The sequence below is a fragment of the Archocentrus centrarchus genome, chromosome 8 (assembly GCF_007364275.1).
Source record: "Archocentrus centrarchus isolate MPI-CPG fArcCen1 chromosome 8, fArcCen1, whole genome shotgun sequence".
NCBI lineage: Eukaryota > Metazoa > Chordata > Actinopteri > Cichliformes > Cichlidae > Archocentrus > Archocentrus centrarchus.
The window spans coordinates 7339751-7364519 of record NC_044353.1 but is presented as its reverse complement, the minus strand read 5'-3'; the positions used below and the strand labels follow the sequence as shown (position 1 = coordinate 7364519).

The 24769-nt window shown below is 43.0% G+C and overlaps 1 protein-coding gene across 1 annotated transcript in view; it reads right to left on the bottom strand.

Moving 5' to 3' along the window:
- cpt1a2b (carnitine palmitoyltransferase 1A2b) overlaps positions 1 to 24769 on the bottom strand; it is a 67982-nt gene that overhangs the window by 35868 nt on the left and 7345 nt on the right. The window contains exons 4-12 of the mRNA XM_030735138.1: positions 22653 to 22830; positions 21791 to 21892; positions 21493 to 21630; positions 17805 to 17882; positions 17407 to 17514; positions 16960 to 17047; positions 15511 to 15706; positions 8013 to 8201; positions 2971 to 3076 (exon numbers count right to left, since the gene is read on the bottom strand). Coding sequence (XP_030590998.1) covers positions 2971 to 3076; positions 8013 to 8201; positions 15511 to 15706; positions 16960 to 17047; positions 17407 to 17514; positions 17805 to 17882; positions 21493 to 21630; positions 21791 to 21892; positions 22653 to 22830 — 1183 coding nt within the window. The remainder of the gene's footprint in view (positions 1 to 2970; positions 3077 to 8012; positions 8202 to 15510; positions 15707 to 16959; positions 17048 to 17406; positions 17515 to 17804; positions 17883 to 21492; positions 21631 to 21790; positions 21893 to 22652; positions 22831 to 24769) is intronic.

Here is a 24769-nt window from a genome sequence, read left to right as displayed (position 1 = left end):
TCACACTCCTCAGCCTCCCCGGTAAGGTCTATGCCAGGGTGCTGGAAAGGAGGGTGCGTCTGTTAGTCGAACCTCGGATTCAGGAGGAACAATGCGGTTTTCGTCCTGGTCGTGGAACGCTGGACCAGCTCTTTATCCTCTCAAGGATATTCGAGTGTGCGTGGGAGTTTGCCCAACCAGTCTACATGTGCTTTGTGGACTTGGAGAAGGCATTCGACCGTGTTCCTCGGGGTGTTCTTTGGGAGGTTCTGCGGGAGTATGGGGTGTCTGGCCCATTGTTGCGGGCCATTCAGTCCTTGTACAACCACAGTGAGAGCTTGGTCCGTATAGCCGGTAATAAGTCGGATTTGTTTCCTGTGGGTGTTGGACTCCGTCAGGGCTGCCCTTTGTCACCGATTCTGTTCATAATTTTTATGGACAGAATTTCTAGGCGTAGCCAGGTGGCGGAAGGTTTCTTCCTTGGTGGCCTCAGAGTCACATCTCTGCTTTTTGCAGATGATGCGGTTCTGTTGGCTTCATCACGGGGGGGCCTCCAGCTCGCAGTGGAACGGTTCGCAGCCGAGTGTGAAGCGGCTGGCATGAGAATCAGCACCTCTAAGTCTGAGGCCATGGTCCTCAGCCGGAAAAGGGTGGAGTGCCATCTCCGGCTCAGGAACGAGTTCTTGCCTCAAGTGGAGGAGTTTAAGTATCTCGGGGTCTTGTTCACGAGTGATGGGAGAAGGGAACGGGAGATCGACAGGCGGATCGGGGCTGCTTCTGCAGTGATGCGGACGCTGCACCGGTCCGTCGTGGTGAAGAGGGAGCTTAGCGTAAAAGCGAGGCTCTCGATTTACCGGTCGATCTACGTTCCTACCCTCACCTATGGTCACGAGCTTTGGGTAGTGACCGAAAGAATAAGATCGCGAATACAAGCGGCAGAAATGAGTTTCCTTCGAAGGGTGGCTGGCCTCTCCCTTAGAGATAAGGTGAGGAGTGCGGCCATCCGGGAGGGGCTCGGAGTAGAGCCGCTGCTCCTCCACATCGAAAGGAGCCAGTTGAGGTGGCTCGGGCATCTGATTAGGATGCCTCCTGGCCGCCTCCTGGGTGAGGTGTTCCGGGCATGTCCCACCGGGAGGAGGCCCCGTGGTAGACCCAGGACACGCTGGAGAGATTGTGTATCTCGGCTGGCCTGGGAACGCCTTGGGGTCCCTCCGGATGGGCTGGAGGAGGTGGCTGGGGAGAGGGAAGCTTGGGCTTCTCTGCTTAGGCTTCTGCCCCCGCGACCCGGCCCCGGATAAGCGGAAGAAAATGGATGGATGGATGGACATATGTATATGTATAATATGTATAAATATACATATTGTAGACAAAAATATGTATAAATATATATATTTTTTGAGTTGTTAAGGAACAACACACACTGTACACTTTAACACAAATGCTGACCACCTCCATGCAGTCTGCCTCTGTCCACCAACACAAAACGTCTGGAAAGGAATAACCACCAAACTTTCTCAAACCTCAGTCCCTTTGGCAACCACTGTGTTTTGGAGGTGAATGCACTCTTGTGTACCGTAAATGAAATCTCCGGTCATAAGCAGTGTTTTCGAGCTGTGCTGTGTTGTTGAAATTGAGCAGAATAACATGAAACACAATTAGTTAATTTCTCTTTGCTTTTAATTGGGATATTTTGTAACGAGCAGACATTAAACGTAACGGTGAACGTTTTAAAGGCTGGTCGTTGATGAAAGCCTCGAGCTCCGAGGGGAGAGAAGCTCGAGAACTGAGTCTCCAGCATAGCACGAAGAGTTCAGAGACAATTTGAAATGAGAAAAAAAAAGCTATTTATTAACTGATTAAATTGTGTTTTAGACTGCGTATTGCTAGCAGGTCTATTCTGACCCAAAGTGCAGCCGTGACTAGTTCTGAATGACAGCTCTACAGCAGGTACTGGCGTACCGGCGCAGAATTTTTTAGTGGTACACAGTACCAGACCAGGTTACTTTCACCCCTGGTGTTAACACAACACTACTGTGTGCACAGGAGTGGCCCTTCCTGCAAATTCAGCTCAACAAGCATGACTTGTTTAGAAAGGTTGCCAGAAGAAAGCGCCTTCTCTCTAAAAACCTCCTTTTGCGCTGCTCCATCTGAACAAACCACAAGACTTCTGGGACAACAGCTTTGTTTGTTTGTTCAGATCCAGCAGCGTGAACACCAAACAAACACATCAGCACAGTCCGTCAGGGGTGAGCGACAGAGAGATGCACTTCACCACTGTAGGAGTAGCACTTCAGCAGACCCACATCTTCAATGAAAAATTAACACTGTACCATAAGTGGAAGCTTCCGATCGTAATTCAGGCACCCATAAATTCAGCAGCGGACAAATGTTTCATTTGACAGCTTGTTAAGAGTCATCACTTCCATCTGTTAGTGTGACAGAGGCCAGACTATTGTCTCTGCAAACCAGCTTTACTAGAAACTGCTGTTTCTGTGACTGTGCCTTTGCCCAAGGCTGAAGTACATATATAAAGTGAAACAGTGTCAGCCAATAGTGACTTTATTGGCCATATCAATTCAAAAGCAAATTGCTTTGCCAGGAATAAAAAATACTAAAATTGTAGTAAATATAAACCACTGAGAATACTGCCACTTTCTGTGATTGGCATTATTATGGTAAAGACTGAGTCGTCCAAGATTTTTAGTAGATGCATCAACGGCATCGTTCAGCAGAAATCAGATGGTTCCTTTTAGTCTTGCTGTTGTCTTGTTGTGGTAAAAATGCTGGGGTGGTGGTGGCTGGCTCAGCTCTGATTGGCTTCCTTTACAAGTCCCTTCCTCTCTGCTGTGTGAGGTAACAGCCACAGCAGCGGTAATACTGCAGGATGTCTGGAAGCAGCTGTGTTTTATGTATGTTTCTTTTTCTGTAACTAGCAGTCTGCGTGGGATCAATGTGTGTCAGCACAAAATCATAAAGAAGCCTAAGAGTTACCTCCCAAAGGTGAGCCACTGTTGGCGCATCAGCCCAGGAGTGCTCTGCGTTCAGCCCGTTCTTCCCATTCTTGTAGATCACGATGGAGAAGGATTTATCAAACCACCTGGGGGATGAGAGAAGGATCAGCAAAAGAGTTCAAGTTAATTTTAAAAAAATATATTACATGAAATGAAAGCTTTAGATATTTATTGATGAAAATTATGCAATATTTTATATCTGTAAGAAAATCTGAAGTTAAAACTGCAGTCAGGTATAATGGGTTAAAAGCTGGGTGTGAGCAGACAAAGAAAAACAGGCATCTATGAGTGTGTTTCTGATAAAAATCGTGGCATGTACAAACTAGCTCTGAGGATCAAAGAAAACACAAAAAAACCCCCAAAAAAACAAAAAATCTGATGCTTATAATGTGTGAAACATCCAGTAAACAAATTCACCAACCAAGACTTCACCAATCCACAGTCAGACAGACTGTGTGAAAATTTAATAGCATTATTATACTCCTAGGAGAGGAGGATCAACTAAGAGCAAAGCACGTAATTGCCTGACAGGGCACACAGGAAGTCGGGGAAGCATTTAAAGGCCTCTCTTACATAGACTAATGTTAATGTGCATCCTGAGAACACTTCAAACGCTCTGGCTAGCAATCATCTGTAGCTACTGAAGCGTCTGTCTACTCTGCCTCCAGTTGCATTTACTCTGAAAGAGGAAATAAAACCGTGAAAAGAATTTAAAACAGGCTGATGAGTCCAAGAAACTCACTCCTGACTGATGACAATGATCCTGAGGTGAGTTTTTGAGGATGTCCAGGAGTTTCTTAACTTTTCCGTTGGTAGGTGCTGTTGTTTTTGCCTCTATAAGCCGCTGTTACTCAAGGTCACCAGATCCAGCCGTAACTATAAGCTTGATCAAAAAGGAAAGTTTTAAGCCTAATCTTAAAAATAGAGACGGTGTCTGTCTCCTGAATCCAAGCTGGGAGCTGGTTCCACAGAAGAGGGGCCTGAAAGCTGAAGGCTCTGATAATAACAAATTACAGTAATCCAGCTGAGAAGTAATAAATGCATGAATTAGCTTTTCAGCATCACTCTGAGAAAAGATGTTTCTAATTTTAGAAATATTGCGTAAAATGCAAAAAAGCGGTCCTACATATTTGTTTAATATGTGCATTGAAGGACATATCCTGGTCAAAAATGACTCCAATATTTCCAGTGTTACTGGAGGCCCAAGTAATGCCATCCAGAGTAAGTATCTGGTTAGACACCATGTTTCTAAGATTTGTGGAGCAGAATAAAAGAAGTTCAGTTTTATCTGAATTTTATCTGCATAACAATGAAAACTTATACAGTGCTTTCTAATAATACTACCTAAAGGAAGCATGTATAATGTAAACAAACTTTGTGCCAGCACAGAACCCTGTGGAACTCCATAATTAACCCTAGTATGCAGCGTAGTGTATGTAATACCAGTAGCATGCTCTGATCTCTGTAATAAAATATTAGGGTATCAAATGCTGCACTGAGATCTAGCAGGACAAACAAAGACGAGTCAACTGTCAGAGGCAACAAGAAGATCATTGGTAACCTTCATTAGTGCTTTTTCTGTACTGTGATGGCTTCGGAGCCTTGACTGAAGCTCTTCAATGGAATTTTGCTGCAGTATACAGGGTTAAATGATTGACAGAACAAAACTGCACAGTTAGCAGGAAAAAACAGCACCTACAAACAGAACATTCTACCATACATACCATCTTTATTCATAAAGCACTTTAAAACAACCACAGCTGACACAAAGTGCTGTGGAGACTCCCCAACAGCTGATCTACTGCAGAAGAAATAATGAAGCCTGTAATCCCGGAGGAGCAGTTATGCTCTTAAAGATATTAAGGCCTGGATAACCTCTAATTTCCTGCTTCTAAATTCAGATAAAACTGAAATTCTTGTTCTCGGCCCCACAAATCTTAGAAACATGGTGTCTAACCAGATACTTACTCTGGATGGCATTACTTTGGCCTCCAGTAACACTGTGAGAAATCTTGGAGTCATTTTTGACCAGGATATGTCCTTCAATGCACATATTAAACAAATATGTAGGACCGCTTTTTTGCATTTGCGCAATATTTCTAAAATTAGAAACATCCTTTCTCAGAGTGATGCTGAAAAGCTCATTCATGCATTTATTACTTCTAGGCTGGATTATTGTAATTCATTATTATCAGGCTGTCCTAAAAGCTTCCTGAAAAGCCTTCAGCTGATCCAAAATGCTGCAGCTAGAGTACTGACAGGGACTAGAAAGAGAGAGCAGATCTCTCCCATATTGGCTTCAATTCATTGGCTCCCTGTTAAATCTAGAATAGAATTTAAAATTCTTCTCCTCACATACAAGGTCTTGAATAATCAGGCACCATCTTATCTCAAAGACCTCATAGTACCATATCACCCCAATAGAGCACTTCGCTCTCAGACTGCTGGCTTACTTGTGGTTCCTCGGATACTTAAGAGTAGAATGGGAGGCAGAGCCTTCAGCTTTCAGGCTCCTCTTCTGTGGAACCAGCTCCCAGCTTGGATTCGGGAGACAGACACCCTCTCTATTTTTAAGATTAGGCTTAAAACTTTCCTTTATGATAAAGCTTATAGTTAGGGCTGGATCAGGTGACCCTGAACCATCCCTTAGTTATGCTGCTATAGGCCTAGTCTGCTGGGGGGTTCACATAATGCACTGTTTCTCATTCACCTTATTTACTTTGTTTATACTCCACTCTGCATTTAATCATTAATTGATATTAATCTCTGGCTCTCTTCCACAGCATGTCTTTCTCTCCCCTCAGCCCAACCGGTCGCGGCAGATGACTGCCCCTCCCTGAGCCTGGTTCTGCTGGAGGTTTCTTCCTGTTAAAAGGGAGTTTTTCCTTTCCACTGTCGCCAAGTGCTGCTCATAGGGGGTCGTTTTGACTGTTGGGTTTTCTCTGTATTATTGTAGGGTCGTTACCCACAATACAAAGCGCCTTGAGGCGACAGTTTGTTGTGATTTGGCGCTATATAAATAAAATTGAATTGAATTGAATTGAATTGAATTGAAACAACAGGGTTCCAGGGGGAGTGTGGTTTGATGTGTTTCGTGGAGCAATGCAGCGAAACACGACAGTGTGACTGTGAATGTGTACTGCCTCATACCACACAATACCAGCACTTATTTTGAGCTTTATGTATCATTTAAATTTATTGCACTTTGCACATTCTATCTATTTGAACTCCTCCTCAACACCTCCTCGTTTAATATATAATATATATTTGAACTCCAAGTATTTATTTTACTGGGCTAAGCAGATTTCCATGTTCTGTCCAGTCATTTCCCAACTTCTGGGATAAACACAGCATTTCCTATCTTAGTCTGACATTTTCAAACTCCAACCACTATCAGCAGGAAATGCAGAACATGAGGTATTTATTCTAAAAAAACAAAAAACAAAAAAGATTAGATAAAGATAAAGATTTATTGCTCCTGCTGACAAGAGTTAAAAGGAAGTAATTGAAATGATGATAGCAGTAAAGACAGGAAGCGTAGGCACGAGCCTCCTCTGATGAGCTGGAACAGAAAGACATGTATGAATAGCGAATGAATAGTTCCGGCTGGTCGTGCTGTAATCACGACCTCTTCTATGACCATGTCCTCATTTCAGCAGAACAGGCCATGTCACAAAGCTCATGCCAGACTGTTTATCGAAGTTCAGTGCGCCAGTCAAAAGGTCAATGCCATATAAGTTGCTAATCTGCAGCAAGTGTGTGGTATGTGAGTAAATGTAGGAGGAATGTTGTTTTGTACCTGTTCCAATCTAAATGTACAAGTTTATCCTCAAAGACAGAGTAGGACTGATAAGATATGCAGTGGATATAGCTGTTCATGTAGTGTGTGTGTGTGTGTGTGTGTGTGTGTGTGTGTGTGTGTGTCTGTGTGTGTGTGAGAGAGAGAGAGAGAGCCTCAGAACAAAAGGATACAAAGTGCTCCTTTATCTGTCCTGTCTACATCTCTCTGGTAGAATTTTGGGGGAATCCAGTTTGTGTTTAACCCAGATGTGATTCACTGAGCATCTGGCTGAGACAGTTTTTAAGAAAGTTGGAGAGATACACATAGTAGTTCAGCTAGATGGCATCTAGCTGAACAGAAAATGAAAACTAAACATAGCAAAACTATTTCCTGCGTGCAACTCTGATGGTATTTTAGGGGAATCCGGACATAAATACCATGTAGAAGTTCTGCGGGTTACATGCTACCCATCAGATTTTTGATATTTGACATTAAATTGACAAAATACAGCAAAAAAAAAAAAAAAAAAAAACACAGAAGAAAAGTAAATAAGACGAGAGTGTGCAGCAGAGATATGGGGGGTGGTGGTGTCATACTCGTACACTTTTACAGTCTGAGTTTAGTGTATTCGGTTAATCATGCCTTACACGAGCTGAACGCTTTACAGTTTACAAGCCAATTCCATTGCAGTATTGATCAAATGTGTTCCTATCAGGTCTCAAATCAAAAGTTAATTTTTCCATGTGAACGGACCTTGATCCAAACTATATTTGCGATTTTCTTTCTCCCTTTTTTTACAAAAGACTATTTAGAAACTGTGCTTTTATGTTGCTCATATAAAAGAAGTGAAAACAAATCAGTTTTGATTGTCATCTCTGTCTTCCTCTAAATCCCATGGTATTCCCACACAGCAGCCTGCGCAGCCTCTTAGGCACAGATTCAGTTTCGCCTTTAAGTGCTGATGTAATGTTGGATATTTTGACTCAAAGGCATTTCAACTCCTCCTCTGACATCACAGCTCTACTTTCTGTTTCCCATTTTTATGCCAGGCACACTGCACTTAACTCTTGAGAACACTTATGTGTTTAAGATATAATTTTACAACCTCAATGAGCTCTGTACAAAGACTCTTTTTACTATAGTAGGTCTATATTTGAAAAAAAACCCGACAGATTTATTACTGAGAAATCTGGAGTATTTTAGTGAAGTACGAAACAAACGTTCCTCTGTGACCTCCTCACCTGTCATAACATCTCCCATGAAGCAGAGACTTTGCGTAGCGGTCCAAGTTCCCCTCTGGGTCATCTCCCCGCATGCCTTGCTCCTGTTCATCTAAGGTTATGAAGAAGGCCGACCTCTCAATGGCATCCAGTGATCGCTTGTTGACACCAGAGCTGAAATGCTGTTTCCTCATCTGAGCCCAAGGGATCCTGGGAGGAGGCGACACACAAACACATTTTGTTCACAGGCCTGTACTCAGCACCAGCACATCTGACTCCAATAAAGACATTTCTCAATAGTCCTAAAACACAATGGACAAAAGCAATAGAGAAAGTTCATGAAAACAGAAACTGCAGATACTGCATTGTGATGAGGACACACACTTCACTAAGGAGCTGTTACGACACTGCATCCTCCTTAAGTGCCGTCTCCATTTTAAGACATCCTTCCACAAAGTTAAAGAGTGTTGAGTATTTCTGAAGATGTACAATAATGTAATTTTAATTCTTCTCCTCCCACACAGCTTTCTATATTTCTGACAAACTCGTGATATATGAGAACCATTCATGACCTAACAACTAGATGCCTGTCCTCAGCCAGCATGAAGAGAACCCCACCCCTCCAAAGTCAACACTCGCAAGGCTGCTGGTCCAGATAACATTCCTGGTCGGGTAGTGAGGGACTGCCACCACCATCATACCTGTACCAAAGAAGCAATCACCAGCTTGCTTCAATAATTACCGCCCCCTTGCACTGACTTCAACCATCACGAAGTGCTTCGTAAGACTTGGGAGATGATCAGTGATTTTAGAAGAAGAGCGCCCCCTCTAACAATCAATGGTTTTACAGAGGCGAGGGTGAGTAGCACCAAAGCAACACTGCTGCACTGGACAAGAAAGTCCAACAACGCCTCTACTTCCTCCGCAAACTGAGGAGAGCGAGAGCTCCAGCACCCATCATGGACACTGTTTACAGGGATGTTGCGGAGAGCATCCTAACCAGCTGCATCACTGTGTGGTTCAGAAGCTGCACAGCCTGCACAGCCTCCGAACGGAAGACCCTGCAGCGCGTAGTGAAGGCTGCTGGAAATCATTGGTGCTCCACTCCCCTCCCTCCTGGAAATTTACAATGCCTTGCCCACAGAGCAGCCAGCATCGTGGGTGAACACACCCACCCCTCACACCAGGCCGTCAGGAAGCCACCTTACTTTACCTTCTTTACTCATTTTTATTTTACAAACACGGCATTACTGCTGCGAGTTACTGTGTATTGTTAGTGTGCATACATTGTGTATATTGAACTGTTTAATCTACTGTGTATATATTGTGTACATTTTGAGTACATATTGTATGTTTCATATTGAACATGCACATCGTAATGGATAATTGGTACTGATTTGTAAATAACTGGACATGAAAACTTCTGATTTCAGAGATGAATATGTTTATCTTATTTATGGCCCTCCTGGTCTCTAGGAAGAATATGTTTATCTTCTCTGGAGCTTGAAAAAGGCGACTGGACTTCTTTTTTTTTGTTTCTTGAAGACGTTTCACCTCTCATCCGAAAGGCTTCTTCAGTTCTCAACCAAAAGGTGGAGAGACCCAGGTATTTAAACCCCTGTGGGCGTAGTCCCCTGGAGGTGGTTATGACCCTCTATTGATCATGTGCGTGAACACATGTGCCCAGGTGTGAAGGGGGCGTGGGTCATATTTAATCAGTGGTTTCAGTTGAAACCAATTTAGGACTCCGCTCCATTGTTTCCTGTGGCCTATTGAGGTCACTGGAACAAAGGTGTGAATGGGGGTTGAGACGCCTGGGAAGGGAGCTCAGGACAGCACTGTAAGCGGGGGAAAGTTGGTGACGTAATCCACCTCCTCTGTTCAATGATGGTTGTTCACAGTGGACATAGATGGCTTCTTTCACTCCTCTTTCAAACCATCTGTTTTCCCTGTCCAAAATGTGAACATTGGCATCCTCAAAAGAGTGCCCTTTTTCCTTCAGATGCAGATGTACTGCTGAAGGGAACACTTTCCGCACGGTGTTAGTGGATAAATACATACGTTTTACCAGGGAGGACACCAGAGATAACAAGTTACCATTCCTGGACTGTGCGGTGCTTATCGAGGAAGATGGAAGCCTCAACATTGAAGTTTACCGGAAGCCCACACACACAGACCAGTATCTCCTCTTTGACTCCCACCACCCTCTGGAACACAAACTTGGGGTGATCAGGACCCTACAACACCGTGCGGAAAGTGTTCCCTCTAAGGCAGAAGGGAAGCATAAGGAACACACACACATTGAGAAAGCCCTCAAAACATGCGGTTACCCCAATTGGGCCTTCATCAAATCAGCTAAGATGCACAGGAATGAAGGCCAAACACAAACTACAGAGAATGGGAAGGACAAGAGGAACAACATTGTCATCCCATATGTGGCAGGCTTGTCAGAGAAACTCAGAAGAATTTTCTCCAAGCATGACATCTCAGTATACTTCAAACCAAGTCACACCCTAAGACAAGAACTGGTTCATCCCAAGGACAAACCCGCCAAACACAAGATCAGCGATGTAGTGTATGCTGTTCAGTGCAGTGAAGAGTGCTCGGACCTCTACATTGGTGAAACCAAACAGCCTCTTCACAAACGAATGGCACAACATAGAAGAGCCACCTCGACAGGACAAGATTCAGCAGTACATCTGCATCTGAAGGAAAAAGGGCACTCTTTTGAGGATGCCAATGTTCACATTTTGGACAGGGAAAACAGATGGTTTGAAAGAGGAGTGAAAGAAGCCATCTATGTCCACTGTGAACAACCATCATTGAACAGAGGAGGTGGATTACGTCACCAACTTTCCCCCGCTTACAGTGCTGTCCTGAGCTCCCTTCCCAGACGTCTCAACCCCCATTCACACCTTTGTTCCAGTGACCTCAATAGGCCACAGGAAACAATGGAGCGGAGTCCTAAATTGGTTTCAACTGAAACCACTGATTAAATATGACCCACGCCCCCTTCACACCTGGGCACATGTGTTCACGCACATGATCAATAGAGGGTCATAACCACCTCCATGGGACTACGCCCACAGGGGTTTAAATACCTGGGTCTCTCCACCTTTTGGTTGAGAACTGAAGAAGCCTTTCGGATGAGAGGTGAAACGTCTTCAAGAAACAAAAAAAAAGAAGTCCAGTCGCCTTTTTCAAGCTCCAGAGACTACTATGACCTGGATGACTGAGAATCTACACAGTCAATATGGTCTCTAGGAAGAATATGTTTATCTTATCCTTAAAGGTTTTGCCAAAACATGCACATGTTTAATGTTAAACTAAAGTGTTTTAGATGTCTTCCTTCACAAATTAAAAAAAAACACACAACATAACAAAATTGTAATAATATACTACAGAATATTTCTAAGCAGCTCATTCTCCTGACAATACTTTCTTTAAAGATGCAACACATTTTGGGGTCAACTTGAAAGAAAGGCAGATGTGAAATATAAAAGTGAGGTCAGAGGTGTGACATGATGTTTATTTATAATGTGATATTTAGAATCTGCTGTCAATACAAACAAAAACAGCAAGATAGAGTTTTAAATAGCTTTACTATTATTATTATTATTATTATTATTATCACTTTGATCTTCTGATGATCTTGTTGATCTTGAAGACCTCGGTGGACGTGAGCCAAAGTTTAGGCACCTGTGCAACGGCGTGAGCTCGGTGTACAGAAGAAGCTTCTTACTTACTAAACCCAAGCTGTCTCTCACCCCCCGGCACAAGATCCCTTCTTTTGCATCCAAATTCGGCATTGTGTTCATACTTTGTGCAGCACTTCGCGTCAACAGCAACACCCAGCCAACGCAGACCTCTTCAGACACCTGAGCACTACGCTCGATTCATCAAGCAGCTTATCAGTGCTTATTAACTCAAACTAAAACAGATCTTGTGCTCGGAGCACAATATTATCCACATTGTAAGTCTGATGTCATTAATATCTTTCCATTAATTATGCAGAATACTAATATCAACAGGAAGTGAGCTCCTGCTAAAGACAGTCTAAACTGCTTCAGCACACTACATATTTATTTATATTTAAAGGGGACGGTGAAGGGAGGGAGGTGCGTGCACATGCCGAGCCAAGACGCCCCTTGGAGAAAAATACAATTAAAAGTCAAGTCGATGAGTGTGTGTGTGTGTGTGTATACGTTTCTTTTAGCAGGTGAAGGCATTAAGAACCAACTGTGACGGCCACTGGGCTGGCCTTGTTTTCTTCTTGCCCATGTCTCTCTCTCTCTTTCAGGTAACTAAGTGGGTGGAGCCAACCCAGTTACAGATGTAGCACACCTATGCATTCCCATCCTCTGGAAGGCTTCCTGCATCGTTCCAGTCCTGAAGGAGGACCGGCCCAGCAAGCTGAGTAAACTCTGAACGGCAGCACTCACCTCAATCTAATAAAGACGTTGGAGCGGCTCTTCCTCAGCCGCCTCAGACCCCAGGTGCAACCCAGAACCATCTGCAGTTTATATTTAACATTTTGATGCTGATAGATAAACGATTAAAAGATGACATTAAAGAGCTGTTGAAGGCTACGTTTAAAAAAAAAAAAAAAAGTGTATTGCCAGTGAAAATGCAAAGCCTAGTTGACAGTGTTGGTCAGTCTGAGGTCTGTCGCTTTGTCCATTGAGCAACAAAATGAGCATTTGCTGTTACAAATGGAAATAAGCTAATTGGGAATAGAAAAGGAATGCCTGAAGTGGAATTGCAGCAGTATTGGTTAGACCTATCAAGGCGTATTTATTTATTCATTCATCACAAGACACAATACACAAACACTTACACTTTCACTCACGCTAACAAAGAAAGCAAGATTGTGTGCTCATTTCTGAATTTGTTTCTTCTTTTTTTGTCGTTGTTGTTCTTTGTCACAGACGCAGCAAAAGATTCATTCATCTTGGTTTCAGTGCCACTCTTTTCTCAGTACACAACACTGGTGACTGAGTGCTTGTTCGAAGGATGGGTTTAATCACCCTTGTCTCCCACTGCATGAAGCCAGGCTTGAACATTTATTCTTCTGACTACTTTTTACGTTTACTCCATACATTTTTAAACAAATATCTGTAATTTCTACGACTTGTTACTTTAGGTTTGACATATCAGAGAGAAGTTTGCATTTCCGGTCAGCGCGCCGTCAAACATCAAAAGATCTGAGCCTAAATGAAGGAACCATAATACATAAGAGTCAATCCTACTGGAGTAGCCTCCATCACCAGGGCTTACCGCATACAAAGATGTTAAAGAGGCAAAACCGTATCATTTATGTATCATTTATGTATCATTTATAGCACAATAATCAGGGGTTACAGTGGGCCGGACCGAGGGCAGATGTCCGTAAGTTGTGCTCGCTGTACTTCCAGCATCTTAGCTAGCACTACAGAAGAGGAGCGAGCATAAACAGAGTAACGTGTGGCAGGTAATTTTAAATGCAACGTTTCTAAATGCTCAACAAATATCAGCACAAAAAGTGTGTGCAGTTTGCCACACGGTGTGTCTGCTAGCTAAAAGAAGAGCTGCTGTATTTCCACAGAGAGCAAAGAATGAGCGAAAACTTCACTCAGATGGAGAAAGATGTAAGAAAGAGGAAGAAGAGAGCAGCAGCAGCAGGTCAGCTGATCACAGCCTGCACACCAACATCATTTACTGAAGCTCACAAAAGAAAGTTGTGATTCTTCTCCCCATGCAGAGAAGAATCCCCACTTCAACTTTTACCAGAGTAGTATTTAACCCAAGCACTTGCACTTCTACTTAAGTACAGAATACCACCTCTGACCAGCACACATGTCTTCAGCAGAAACAGAACAAATGCCACACACGTTGTTATTTCCTTATCACACTCATTACTTGGGTTTGCCAGGTTCCAACCCCTTATCACAACACCACGGTTAATTTGTTGATACAAGATTGTCTTCCCATTCAGTCACTTGCTCAGTTTCCTCCTTAGGGAATGCTTTCTAACAACAACAACACACATTAAACATGCCTGTGCTTGAAGAGCTGGTGATTCCAGTTTTTAAAATCCATTCATTCATTCATTAAACGCTGACACTGAATGACTTGAATTAAAGCCGCTCTAGTCTAAACTGTTTTTCCACTCATCATGTGCATGAACAGTTTCACAATTTTTTGCTTTCAATAACTTCAGTCAAACATGCTTTTTCTGGACGTGAAGGACTGCATGCTCTATATTTAAGAGATTAAAGTGCAAAAGTGCAAATCTGAGGAGGAGGATCACACACGTACACAAACCACGAAAATCTCTTCCATTTCCTAAAGAACTGCATGACTGTGCAAGTTATGATTACAAGGAAGATCAAAAAATAGACTCCTCAGCAGAGAGGTCAGATGGAGAGAGGATAAAAAGCCTTCAGGTTTTTTATGTTCTGATGAGACTAAAACCGAAAGGTTTAAACATTCAGTCCCCCAAAACTACTGTTTCTGCCTCGGAGCTGAAACAGTAGTGCTTTTATTATCTAAAATTCACACACTCCAATGCTTGCGTCGGAGAGAAACTTGGAGTTCAGCATCTTGCCTAAGGATACTTTGACATGCAGCCTGGAGCAGCCAGGAATTGAACCGCCGACCTTCTGATCCGTAGGTGACCTCTACCACCCCACAAATTATCAGCATGAATCAGATGGTGGAACAGCTGAACTGCATTATGGCTAACAACTCTGCTGTGTAATCAAAGAGTGCAGCTGTACCCCGATCCAGGTTCTGTCTTTGTTATCGACGTATTTGTGACCCAAGCTGCCAAAAGGAGTCACAAATCGCAGGGCTGGATTCCTATTCCAATAACATATGAATCAGTGTTGTATTCCAGGTCATTTCAGGGTCACGGGATGTTCTTAGCTACAAAGGACAGATTGCTTACATGTTTTGAGCGCTCATACGTGCTACCGGTGACATCATTAATAAATTACGTGGCATATTTAATATGCAATGCAAATATGCATATTGCGACTCCTTTTGGCAGATTGGGTCACGGTCCTCTGGCCGGTGCATCGTGGTGCCATCCAGGGGTCACGCTGCAGCTTCTTTCAGTAATTCAGCACCAGCACTCAGATGTAACCCTCTGAATATGAAGGCACAGAAGGTATACACAACTTTGTACAACTTGTGTTTGAGTAAAAATGTAAATTTTTCTTTAGCCTCCATAAATCTGAGCTGCATTTATAACTGACCTTGACTTCCACATCAAAAATCATTTTTCTTTGCCTCTAACCTGCCAGAAATAAAAATTCAGAATTACTTTATTGAAATTAAGACTGGCACTTGCAATTAACTTTCATATTACTCCCAAACATTAAGAACCATGCCCTTAAATTTAAGCCTTAATGAAGTCAACATGTTAATGCAGCTCTGAAAATGACTGGCTCATAGAGCCAGCCTCCAGAGGCCATTAGCAGAACTGCAGCTTTTGGAAATTGCGTGTTTGCTTGAGAGGGTGCAGCCTTGTGAATACCTGTCTCCAGCAGTGAGAGCTCCCAGTTTCTCCTCTCCAGGAAATGGGGGCGAAGGGTCATCCAGGATCCTCTGTATCTGATACTCAATCTCCCTGGGGGACAGCAGCCGGCCTGCCCGGTACACCCACAGGCGGAAATAGCGCCCCTTGTGGTACACTGCCACAAACTCGCTGTCCAGCCAGTGCTGAAGCACATCTGTGGAAGAGAGAAGGGCAGTGCTACATCATATCGTCTGCAATCAATTTTTACACCGCTATTATTTTAGGATCTAAAAATGTTATAGCTCTATATCGTTGCTATAGCAATGCCCTGCGTTTACACTGATGCAAGCATGGGCGTGTCTGAGAGCAAGAGCAGCGTGTCAGCCTCCAATGACCATTTAGTACCTAAAAAAGGAGCTACTGCAACAACCTCCAAAGCAGCACAGTACTTAACATACAAGAAAACGGTTCCTGCTAAAGAGGAAAAAAACACCACTGAGTACAACCAGGCTATGAATGAGGTGATATTAGCAGCTGGTGGAGTGTCAGTGGTTATTTTACACGTTTATTTAAACTTCACAGCATCTAGATGATGCAGGCTGCAGGCAGCAAGCACCAATAAAACATTCAGCATTTTTCCTGCATTGTGAGAAATCTATTTATCTATCCATCCATCCATCTATCCATTTCTTTGTGCTTATGCAATTCAGGTTTGGAGGGGGGAGGGTTCATCTTCTCTAAAGGCATGTTCAAACCAGAAGCAAAGCAAAGCTTTCACACGGTGCACCAAGTCTAAGATGATCTGATGTTTGACAACAAGAGCTGAGGCAGCACCCAGAACATTAAAAACATTTCAGCTTTGGAAAAATTCGATCTGTTTTCTCTCTTTCATTTAAAGTTATTTTAATTTTCTTTGTGAACTGGTGCCCTTTCACCTCTTAACAGATATCCTGCTGCAAGCATGCTCCTATATTATGCATGTTTGGAACAGTTTCCCTGGCAGCAGTCAGAATTCTCTAAGAGGAATTAATGATTAATGAATAATGCATGTTTTGATCCTGACTTTTGGGGGGAATTTTGCCTTTATCACACAGCAGTGTGTAAAATAGGAAACACAGCAAAGTTTTGGCAGTCGAACAAAGGACTCAGCAGCCCATGTGTTTCAGCCCATGTGTTGTGCATCTGAAGGTTCTTTATGTGTGCACTGTGTTGCTTTCACTCTAATTTCCTCTCTCCAGCATCCAATTCAAGATATCCTCCTATACTACTATTGAAATATATGCATTAACAGAGATCTAGCTTTTCTTGCCAAATTTAAGAGCAACTGCAGCAGTCAAAGTGCATCTTTATGTGCTGCATATACTCCAAGTGCACGTGTGTGTGTGTGTGTGTGTGTGTGTGTGTGTGTGTGTGTGTGTGTGTGTGTGTGTGTGTGTGTGTGTGTGCGTGCTTGTGCATGCATGTTACCAGTCTCGACTCCTGGTGCGCGTGTCGTGTTGAACATCCTCTCACACTGTGCAGCGCAGAGGGGGATGACGGTACCTGGAACACGGCTCTGAGGCACAGAGACACAAACACAGCTGTTGTTTCTCACTCATTAAACAACGATGACACCACAGCCACTAACCGGGGGTGCAGCCCTGGCAGATGGCCCGTCTCGCTCTGTGAAGGCACGTTGTAAAGAAGCGAGGTGGGCGGCAGACAGAAGACAGCCTGACTACAAAGTATTGCAGCACACACGAGTATGCTGATTAAAGCCACGTGTAACTGGGACTGCGTAAAAGGCTCATCTTTCAAACAGTACTTTGCAAACGAGATAAGGAGGAAGTGCCGCCGCAGCTTCTCACGGCTGTGAAATGTGACAACAGATTTTGCGCTGATTTGTCCCCTCTGCAGAAATGTGTGTGACCTCACCGGCTTGAGTTCCTCCCGGTTCACCTTGCGCCGGTAGAGCAGCAGGGCCGTGATGGTGTTTCCTGCCCTGGCTGCCTGCACGGGGGTTGGCGTCACATACAGAAAGTCCTGCGAGGTGCACACACAGGAAGGAAGATTCAAACATCTGAATATTTATGATCACGTACCAGTGGAAGCAAAATGAAATGTTATATAACGATTTTATCTATTTAAAAACATAACAGTAAGATTAGCCTCAAAGCTGAGCTGGACTGACGGGAAGCTTAAGTTTAAAAATGGAGAGATGATACAAGGCAAAGATACAAGCACAATGATGGGCGAGGAAAATAAAGCACGTTGGCTTCACTGCAACTCAGAAATGTGATTTTAACTCAGAGTGTAAACATGAAGCTGGTTACCATGCCGTAGTAGTTACTGTTGACCATTATGGGACTTCGGCTCCTTAAATAGACGTATTCCTCCCACCAGTCACTCACCTACAACCAAAACAGGAAACTCAGATTTCTTCCTTTGTTTATTCCAAACAAACAGCACAAAACATGAGGAAAAAAAACTGAAGTTTTCCTGTCCAAACAGCAACATTATTTTTAGAAGGTTTCAGACTCTTAAGGCCCCCGATAGGGTGTCAATTTATCATCTTACTCCTCCAACAAACATCACTGCTGGCAGCCTGACCTTTAGTGTGTTTGCTGCCTTTGGGTGTCCTCCAACAATCACACTCAGCATCTGAACAAGCTGCACCAGCTCCTTAAGTTCAAAATGTTTCATTGTGAACATGAGTGTGAGGATGTGTTAGAGTAAATTATAGCGATAAAGGTGGGAGTTAAAAGCCTGAAGGCAGTGCAGATATTTGGCAAATATGTGGAGCGCAATGGTGAAGATATGCTTTTTAAATGATTGCAGCATCACTCTGCAACATCAGGGCTGATGGACAAAAACAACATTCACTTAAGCACTGCGCTTAAGCATCATTTTGAGATAACTGGAAACATTCAGTTTATGTACTTCACGCTTCAAATCATCAGACAGGCAAAGGTACAAAAAAATCTGCAGCACACTCGCAGTCACAAGCTAATATGCTGCCTGCTGGGAAGCTCCTCACTGTGAGTGAAGACACAAACCAGCTGTAACACATCCAAGGCTCAGAGCCAGCAGCTTCAGGCTCGAAGCAGTTCAAAGGAAAATGATGCAAACCAGTGAAGAGAAATGATGTGCTGTCCACGCAAGTGACTGACAATTATTTTGTTCTATAATCCTGTTGCACCTGAGGTGAAATATGTAAGGTGAAGGTGGTTATGCAGCAACTCATTTTCATTCAGTTATTTGGGAAAATGCAAAGTTTAATTATTTCTTTTATTATGAAAATAAAAAAATCATATTTTGCATTGAATTTGTTTGTAAACAGTGTCGCGGCTGCAGCTATCGATTATTCCATCGATTAATTAAGAAACTGGATAAGAAATACTTTTGTCTTATTAACAACTCATCTTTTTTTTTTTTTTTTTTTTTTTTTTTTTTTTAAAGAGGTTTTTCCTGTATTAGGCCCAGCTGTTCTTGCCCTTATTAACAGCAGCCTGTCCTCTGATGCGGTTCCTGATACTTTTAAGCATGCAACAGTGTTACCATTGATTAAAAAACCTGGACTGGATTCCACTGTGCTGTCTAATTTTAGGCCTATTTCGAGGCTTCCATTTCTTTCTAAAATTCTGGAAAAGGTCGTGTTTAGCCAGGTGAAAGCCTTTTTAGGCGTAAATGATATCCTTGAGGTCTTTCAGTCTGGCTTCAAGCCTCTTCATAGCACTGAGTCTGCCTTGCTAAGGGTTTTTAATGACATTTTCCTGGCCACAGATGCGGGTGACTGTGTGCTTTTACTTCTTTTAGATCTGACAGCTGCTTTTGATACAGTGGACCACAATATTTTAATATCTCATCTCGAGCAGTGTATAGGTATTCAGGGCACAGCGCTAGAGTGGTTTAGGTCCTACTTGACCCAGAGAACTTTTACTGTCTGCTTAAATGATTTTAAATCTTCCAGTGCTCCTTTGTCGTGTGGGGTGCCCCAGGGTTCAATTCTTGGACCATTGCTGTTTTCTCTATATTTGTTGCCCCTTGGTTCTATTTTCAGAAAGCATAAAATTGCTTTCCACTGTTACGCCGACGATACCCAGATTTACATGCCCCTAAAACACAGAGATGCAAACTCCATACAGACATTGACAAAGTGTCTCGATGAAGTCAAAGCTTGATTGGCTTTGAACTTCCTGCATTTTAATGAAAATAAGATGGAGGCGATCGTTTTTGGTTCGGGCATCACTGGGGTGCCAACTTCTGTGGATCTGGGTCCTCTATCCCAGTATGTAAAACCCATGGTCACAAATCTGGGAGTTAAGATGAATGAGAGTCTTAGGTTAGAGGGTCAGATTACTGCTGTGGTGAAATCCAGTTTCTTTCACCTGAGACAGCTCGCCAAGATTAAAACCATCTTGTCGAAAAATCATTTTCAAGCAGTAATCCACGCCTTTGTTACGTCCCGGCTGGATTACTGTAACTCTTTGTATATTGGTGTAAACCAGTCCTCATTGGCTCGTCTTCAGCTGGTCCAGAACGCTGCCGCACGGCTTTTGACTGGAACACGTAAGAGGGAGCACATTACCCCTGTTTTATCTTCATTGCACTGGTTGCCTGTTTATTTTAGAGTTCATTTTAAAATCCTTTTATTTGTTTTTAAGTCTTTAAATGGCCTTGCCCCATCGTACCTCTCTGAGTTACTGCATCTACACTCCCCTTCCCGCTCGCTCAGATCAGCTGATAAACTGCTCTTGGACGTGCCGAGGACTAAGCGGAAGCTTAGGGGGGGCAGAGCCTTTGCAGTGGTAGCCCCTAAACTATGGAACTCGCTCCCATTGCATATTAGACAGGCCTCTTCACTGACAACTTTTAAAACCTCTCTTAAGACCCACTTATTTCACCTGGCTTTTGACCAGGTTTGAGATGCTGATTTTAGTTGTTGTGTATTTATTTTGTATTTTAGTTCACCTAGTTATTTTATACTGTTTTATTATTTGATTCTTGATAAACTATGTATGTTACTGTTGCTTTTATCCTATGTTATTTTTATTTATTTATTTATTTTTATCTGCACTTCCCTTGTGTATTGTTGTCTTGTTTTCCTTGTTCAGCACTTTGGTCAGTCCTTGCTGTTTTTAAAGTGCTTTATAAATAAAATTGGCTTGGCTTGGCTTGCATATTTTAACTTCTGTAGCTGAACTGCAGATTTTTCTCTGTGTGAAACACAGCAACAGTTTAACACTTGCTGATCAGGCGGTTGATGAAGGACCTCCAGCTGTTTCCCAGTAAAGGTTTAATGATGCTTACAGGAGCAAGCGCTGCTGCTTTGGACGCTAGAAAAACCTGAGCTCACCGTCTCAGTAACGGCTCCGCCTCTTTGCGCTTGTGTGTGTGTGTGTGTGTGTGTGCGTGTGTGTGCGTGCGCGCAGACAGAACAACTGCTGCTGTTGTCTTATCAGTGTTTTTGCTGAAAAACTGGGGGCTGCATGAGTGTTGTAATACTCATGCAGCAACATAATGTTGTAATGTTGTAATACTTTGTATTCACAAGCATCCTCCTAAATAAGTTTCTACTGCAGGTCTATTTTCAGCGATGATCCACTCGGTGTTAAAGGGTCGTTTTTTTCCAAATGATGGAAATCCGTTGCAGTGACTGAGAATTTTAATGCTGCTAATGTGGGTGAAACGCTCTGCTTACACGGAGACACCTGAGCTGCAGAGATTAAATGAAACATTGAAGCAACAAATTTGTGTCAAGGATTTTTTTTATAATTGAATTATTGGAGTTGCTGCAATCAGCGCTCCTGCAGATGCTTGGTGATCCAAGTGGTGCATTTATAAACAGAGATGGAGAACTGGGATAGGGGCCAAGTGGTGTGCTCTGCCTTGAGCGTGATGAGAAGACAATGGCACTCATTCATACACACAGACACACAACCCACTCGCCCTGCTGTACTACTCACTGTTATCATCAAACATCCAGCTGTACTGTGTGTGTACTTGTCTCTGAATACGTACATAGTTGGTGGCCCACAGAGCTTTGAGTTTCAGGTAGCGCTGGAGGCGGTTCCCCAGATTCGACTCAAACTCGTTGGCCAGGTCTGTCATGCGTTTAAACTCCGGATCAGTCAGCAGAGGGCGCACTGACTCCAAGTACTGGTAATGAAAAACACCAAGACGGCATTACTCTGACTGTCATCATTTATGATAAGGCCAAAAAATAAGTGAAGAGGATGGGGATGGATGGGGGAGTGGTGGGGCACCATTTGTTCAGGTGTATTTGTGTGTGTGTGTGTGTGTGTGTGTTCACACTCACCCTGCTCAGAGTGTCTTTGATGGCAGGAACAGGAAGGTGAGGTAGAGAGGATTGGTAGCTGTACAGCAAAGGCTTCCTGCTTGAAAATAGCGTCACCAGAGGCTGGAAGGAGAGTCACACAATCCTGCTTCAGCACAATCTATTAGCTCTATAAGAAAAGTCATCTTCTCCCTGGACAGAGTTTCTACCTTTTCAAAGCAAATTCAGCAGTCTTTGAGCATTATGGAGGGCTGGGGGGGGGGGGGGGGGGGGGGGGACCACCAGACTCCCCTGACAAATCAGTGATTTTTGTTCTCTCCCTACAGATAAGAGTTTCTCATACAGCACAAACTAACCAAATGGAGGCAGCAGCAGCAGGGAAGCCTCTCCTGTGAGAGTTCAAATGAGTGAAACAGCTTCCAGTAACCTGAAAATGCTTTAAATAGGGCACACTCGTGCTTCTCTGGGTGACGACGCTGCTGCCGGTTTGCTGGTGTGTGCTGCCATCTACTGTTGATAGCACAGAGTGTGGATCTGAAACTCATCCAACCCCAATTGAAAGAAGTTAAACTCCCAGTTAAGAAAAACAAATAATGTGGTGAAACAGTTCCTGCCTTAAATCAGAACAACATGTGTAAAATTGTTTTACAACGTTTCCTGGAAATTACAGCTGTTTTTGGCAGGGATTTTAGGTGCATGAGAACCGTGCAAAAAAAACCCCAAAAAACTATTATATAATTACCATTCAGCATTAAAGTATGAGGATGTGATTTTTGATTCATATTTTCCAACATAAACATTAAAACGAATGCAACGAGTCCAAAACACATACGCACAGCAGCCACTGGAGGGAGCCGTGACAGCAAGCAGAAACGATGCTTACCACCCAGACTTTGGTGGTGTTGGAAATGTGGCCGTGCTTTTCGAACATCCACTGGTGGTAGGAGAGGAGCAGCTTGAGGCAGAACCTGAGGGCGAGGATGAGGGAGAGCCACAGCAGAGTGCTGAAGACCAGCGCTGACACCATGGTCTGACCCTGGGCACTCAGGGACATGTGGAGACTGGACGAAGAGGGAGAAGCAGCATTTCAATGATGCGAGAAGCTACAAGTAAAGTTTGCTGACAGACATCCTGAAATTAACTAATGGAACAACTAAATGTTACAGATTGGATCAAATTTAGCTACGTGACAGTATTTTATACGTAAGTGGTTAATTCAGCTGTGCCAAATGCGCATTAACAAGCACTGCACAAATATTTATTAAATGTTTATAAGACAGTAACGCTCCTTTCAGACCTGCACTCCATTAATCTGACAGCGTCACATTTCCAGAAAAAGTCCTGATGGCAGTTTTAGCTAATAGCAGATGACACTGTGAACTCTATTTGAGGCAGGTAAGCACTCACTGGTAAGGTTTAAAAACCTTGAAATCAGATTATGCATGATGCAGATTATGGATGCATTCTCTCAAGTACATATATGACCATCAAATTAGGGGGGAAAAAAAAAAAAAAACATAATATCAAATAAATTGATACCATCTGAAGGAAGCTGTGAGGAATAAGTGACCTGTGTGAGCTGGTACTGTAACTGATGAGGCCAACAATGTGAGCAGTTTGCCTCCGTACACCAACACAGTGAACTACAGCCATTTTTGTACACAGTCCTTCATTTTCAGAGGCTCATGGGTTAACTGGACTGATAAACAGTTTCACTGGCCAGGCGAGGTCCTTTCCCTCATTGCACCATGACGGAATAAAATATAAAAGATCTGGAGTGTTGAAGTTATTGAAGACAAAACAGAACAACCCACAAACAAGCGGCGGCTGCGGTAAAGGCCCAGCAGCATCTCGTGTAAGAAAACAGCATTTACTGATGCACAAAGTACAAAGACTGTGTCTGAAGATTTATGGACCTGACTGTACATCACGTTGTACTTGATAAGCAGCAATATCCAATTAGAACTACACTTAGACACTGTTCTAAAGCATGGATTACATTTTATATACTGCTTAGAATTGATGCAAAAACAGACTCAAGTGTTAATGACCAAAACATCCTGTAAAACAGCTTTTAGTTTCCACAGTTAAGGTCAGATACCCAAACACAAGCATCCTTTCTTGATGTCGCTCTACTCAAAGAATCAGATTCTTTAGCAGAACTGAGAAAAACACTTTTAAGAACTGTGCATTTCATTCTCAGGTTAAACGGCACTGAGGATTCAAACAGTATAAAAGAACAACAGCAACATCTACTGGGCTGCTGAGGAATTGCACTTATAAGATGTTTTAATACTTGAATGCATTTAAATGGATCAAAAAAAACTTCTGAACACATCGCAATAACACACCAGCTCCTTCATGCTGTAAGACAATCACAGCGCAACAACAACTGAACTGTGCGAAAGGATTACTTTGTCAGCTTTATTTTCTGAGGACTGTTGCGTTGCTTTGTGTTTTAGCAGTGAAACAATAACACACCTCTAAGGTGATCCGTAGAAGACACTGATCAGCTTATCAGTTATCTTTTTACTAGTTTTCTAGTAAAAATGTGGCTTTTATGTTCATTGAAAGTTAATTTTTGTTATTGCTTGCACAGAGTAAAGAAGCTCTCAGTAACTTGTTCATGTCATGTCGTGTGTTCAGCTGCTTACTGACTCCTTGACCATCATCCTCCCCAAAATATTCCTCTGTTTATTACCTTGTTGCCTGAACTGACATTTTAGAATGAATATCATCAGGGAGGACTAGGACAGGTGTAGTCGGTGAATCAGTAATGATTTATGTTATTATCTAAAGCTACAGTTAGTAGTCAGGCTGGTAGGGAAGTAGAGGAAAGTTCAAGCTTAAACACCACACCCACACTCCTCTGTCCTGACTCATCAGGTTAACATGCTCAATGTCTGTTGTCACAAACCGGGCCGCACGGCCGTGACACAAACGGGAGATGCACAGAAATGCCAATTGAAATTGTTTTTATTTTAAATTAAAGGAACAGAA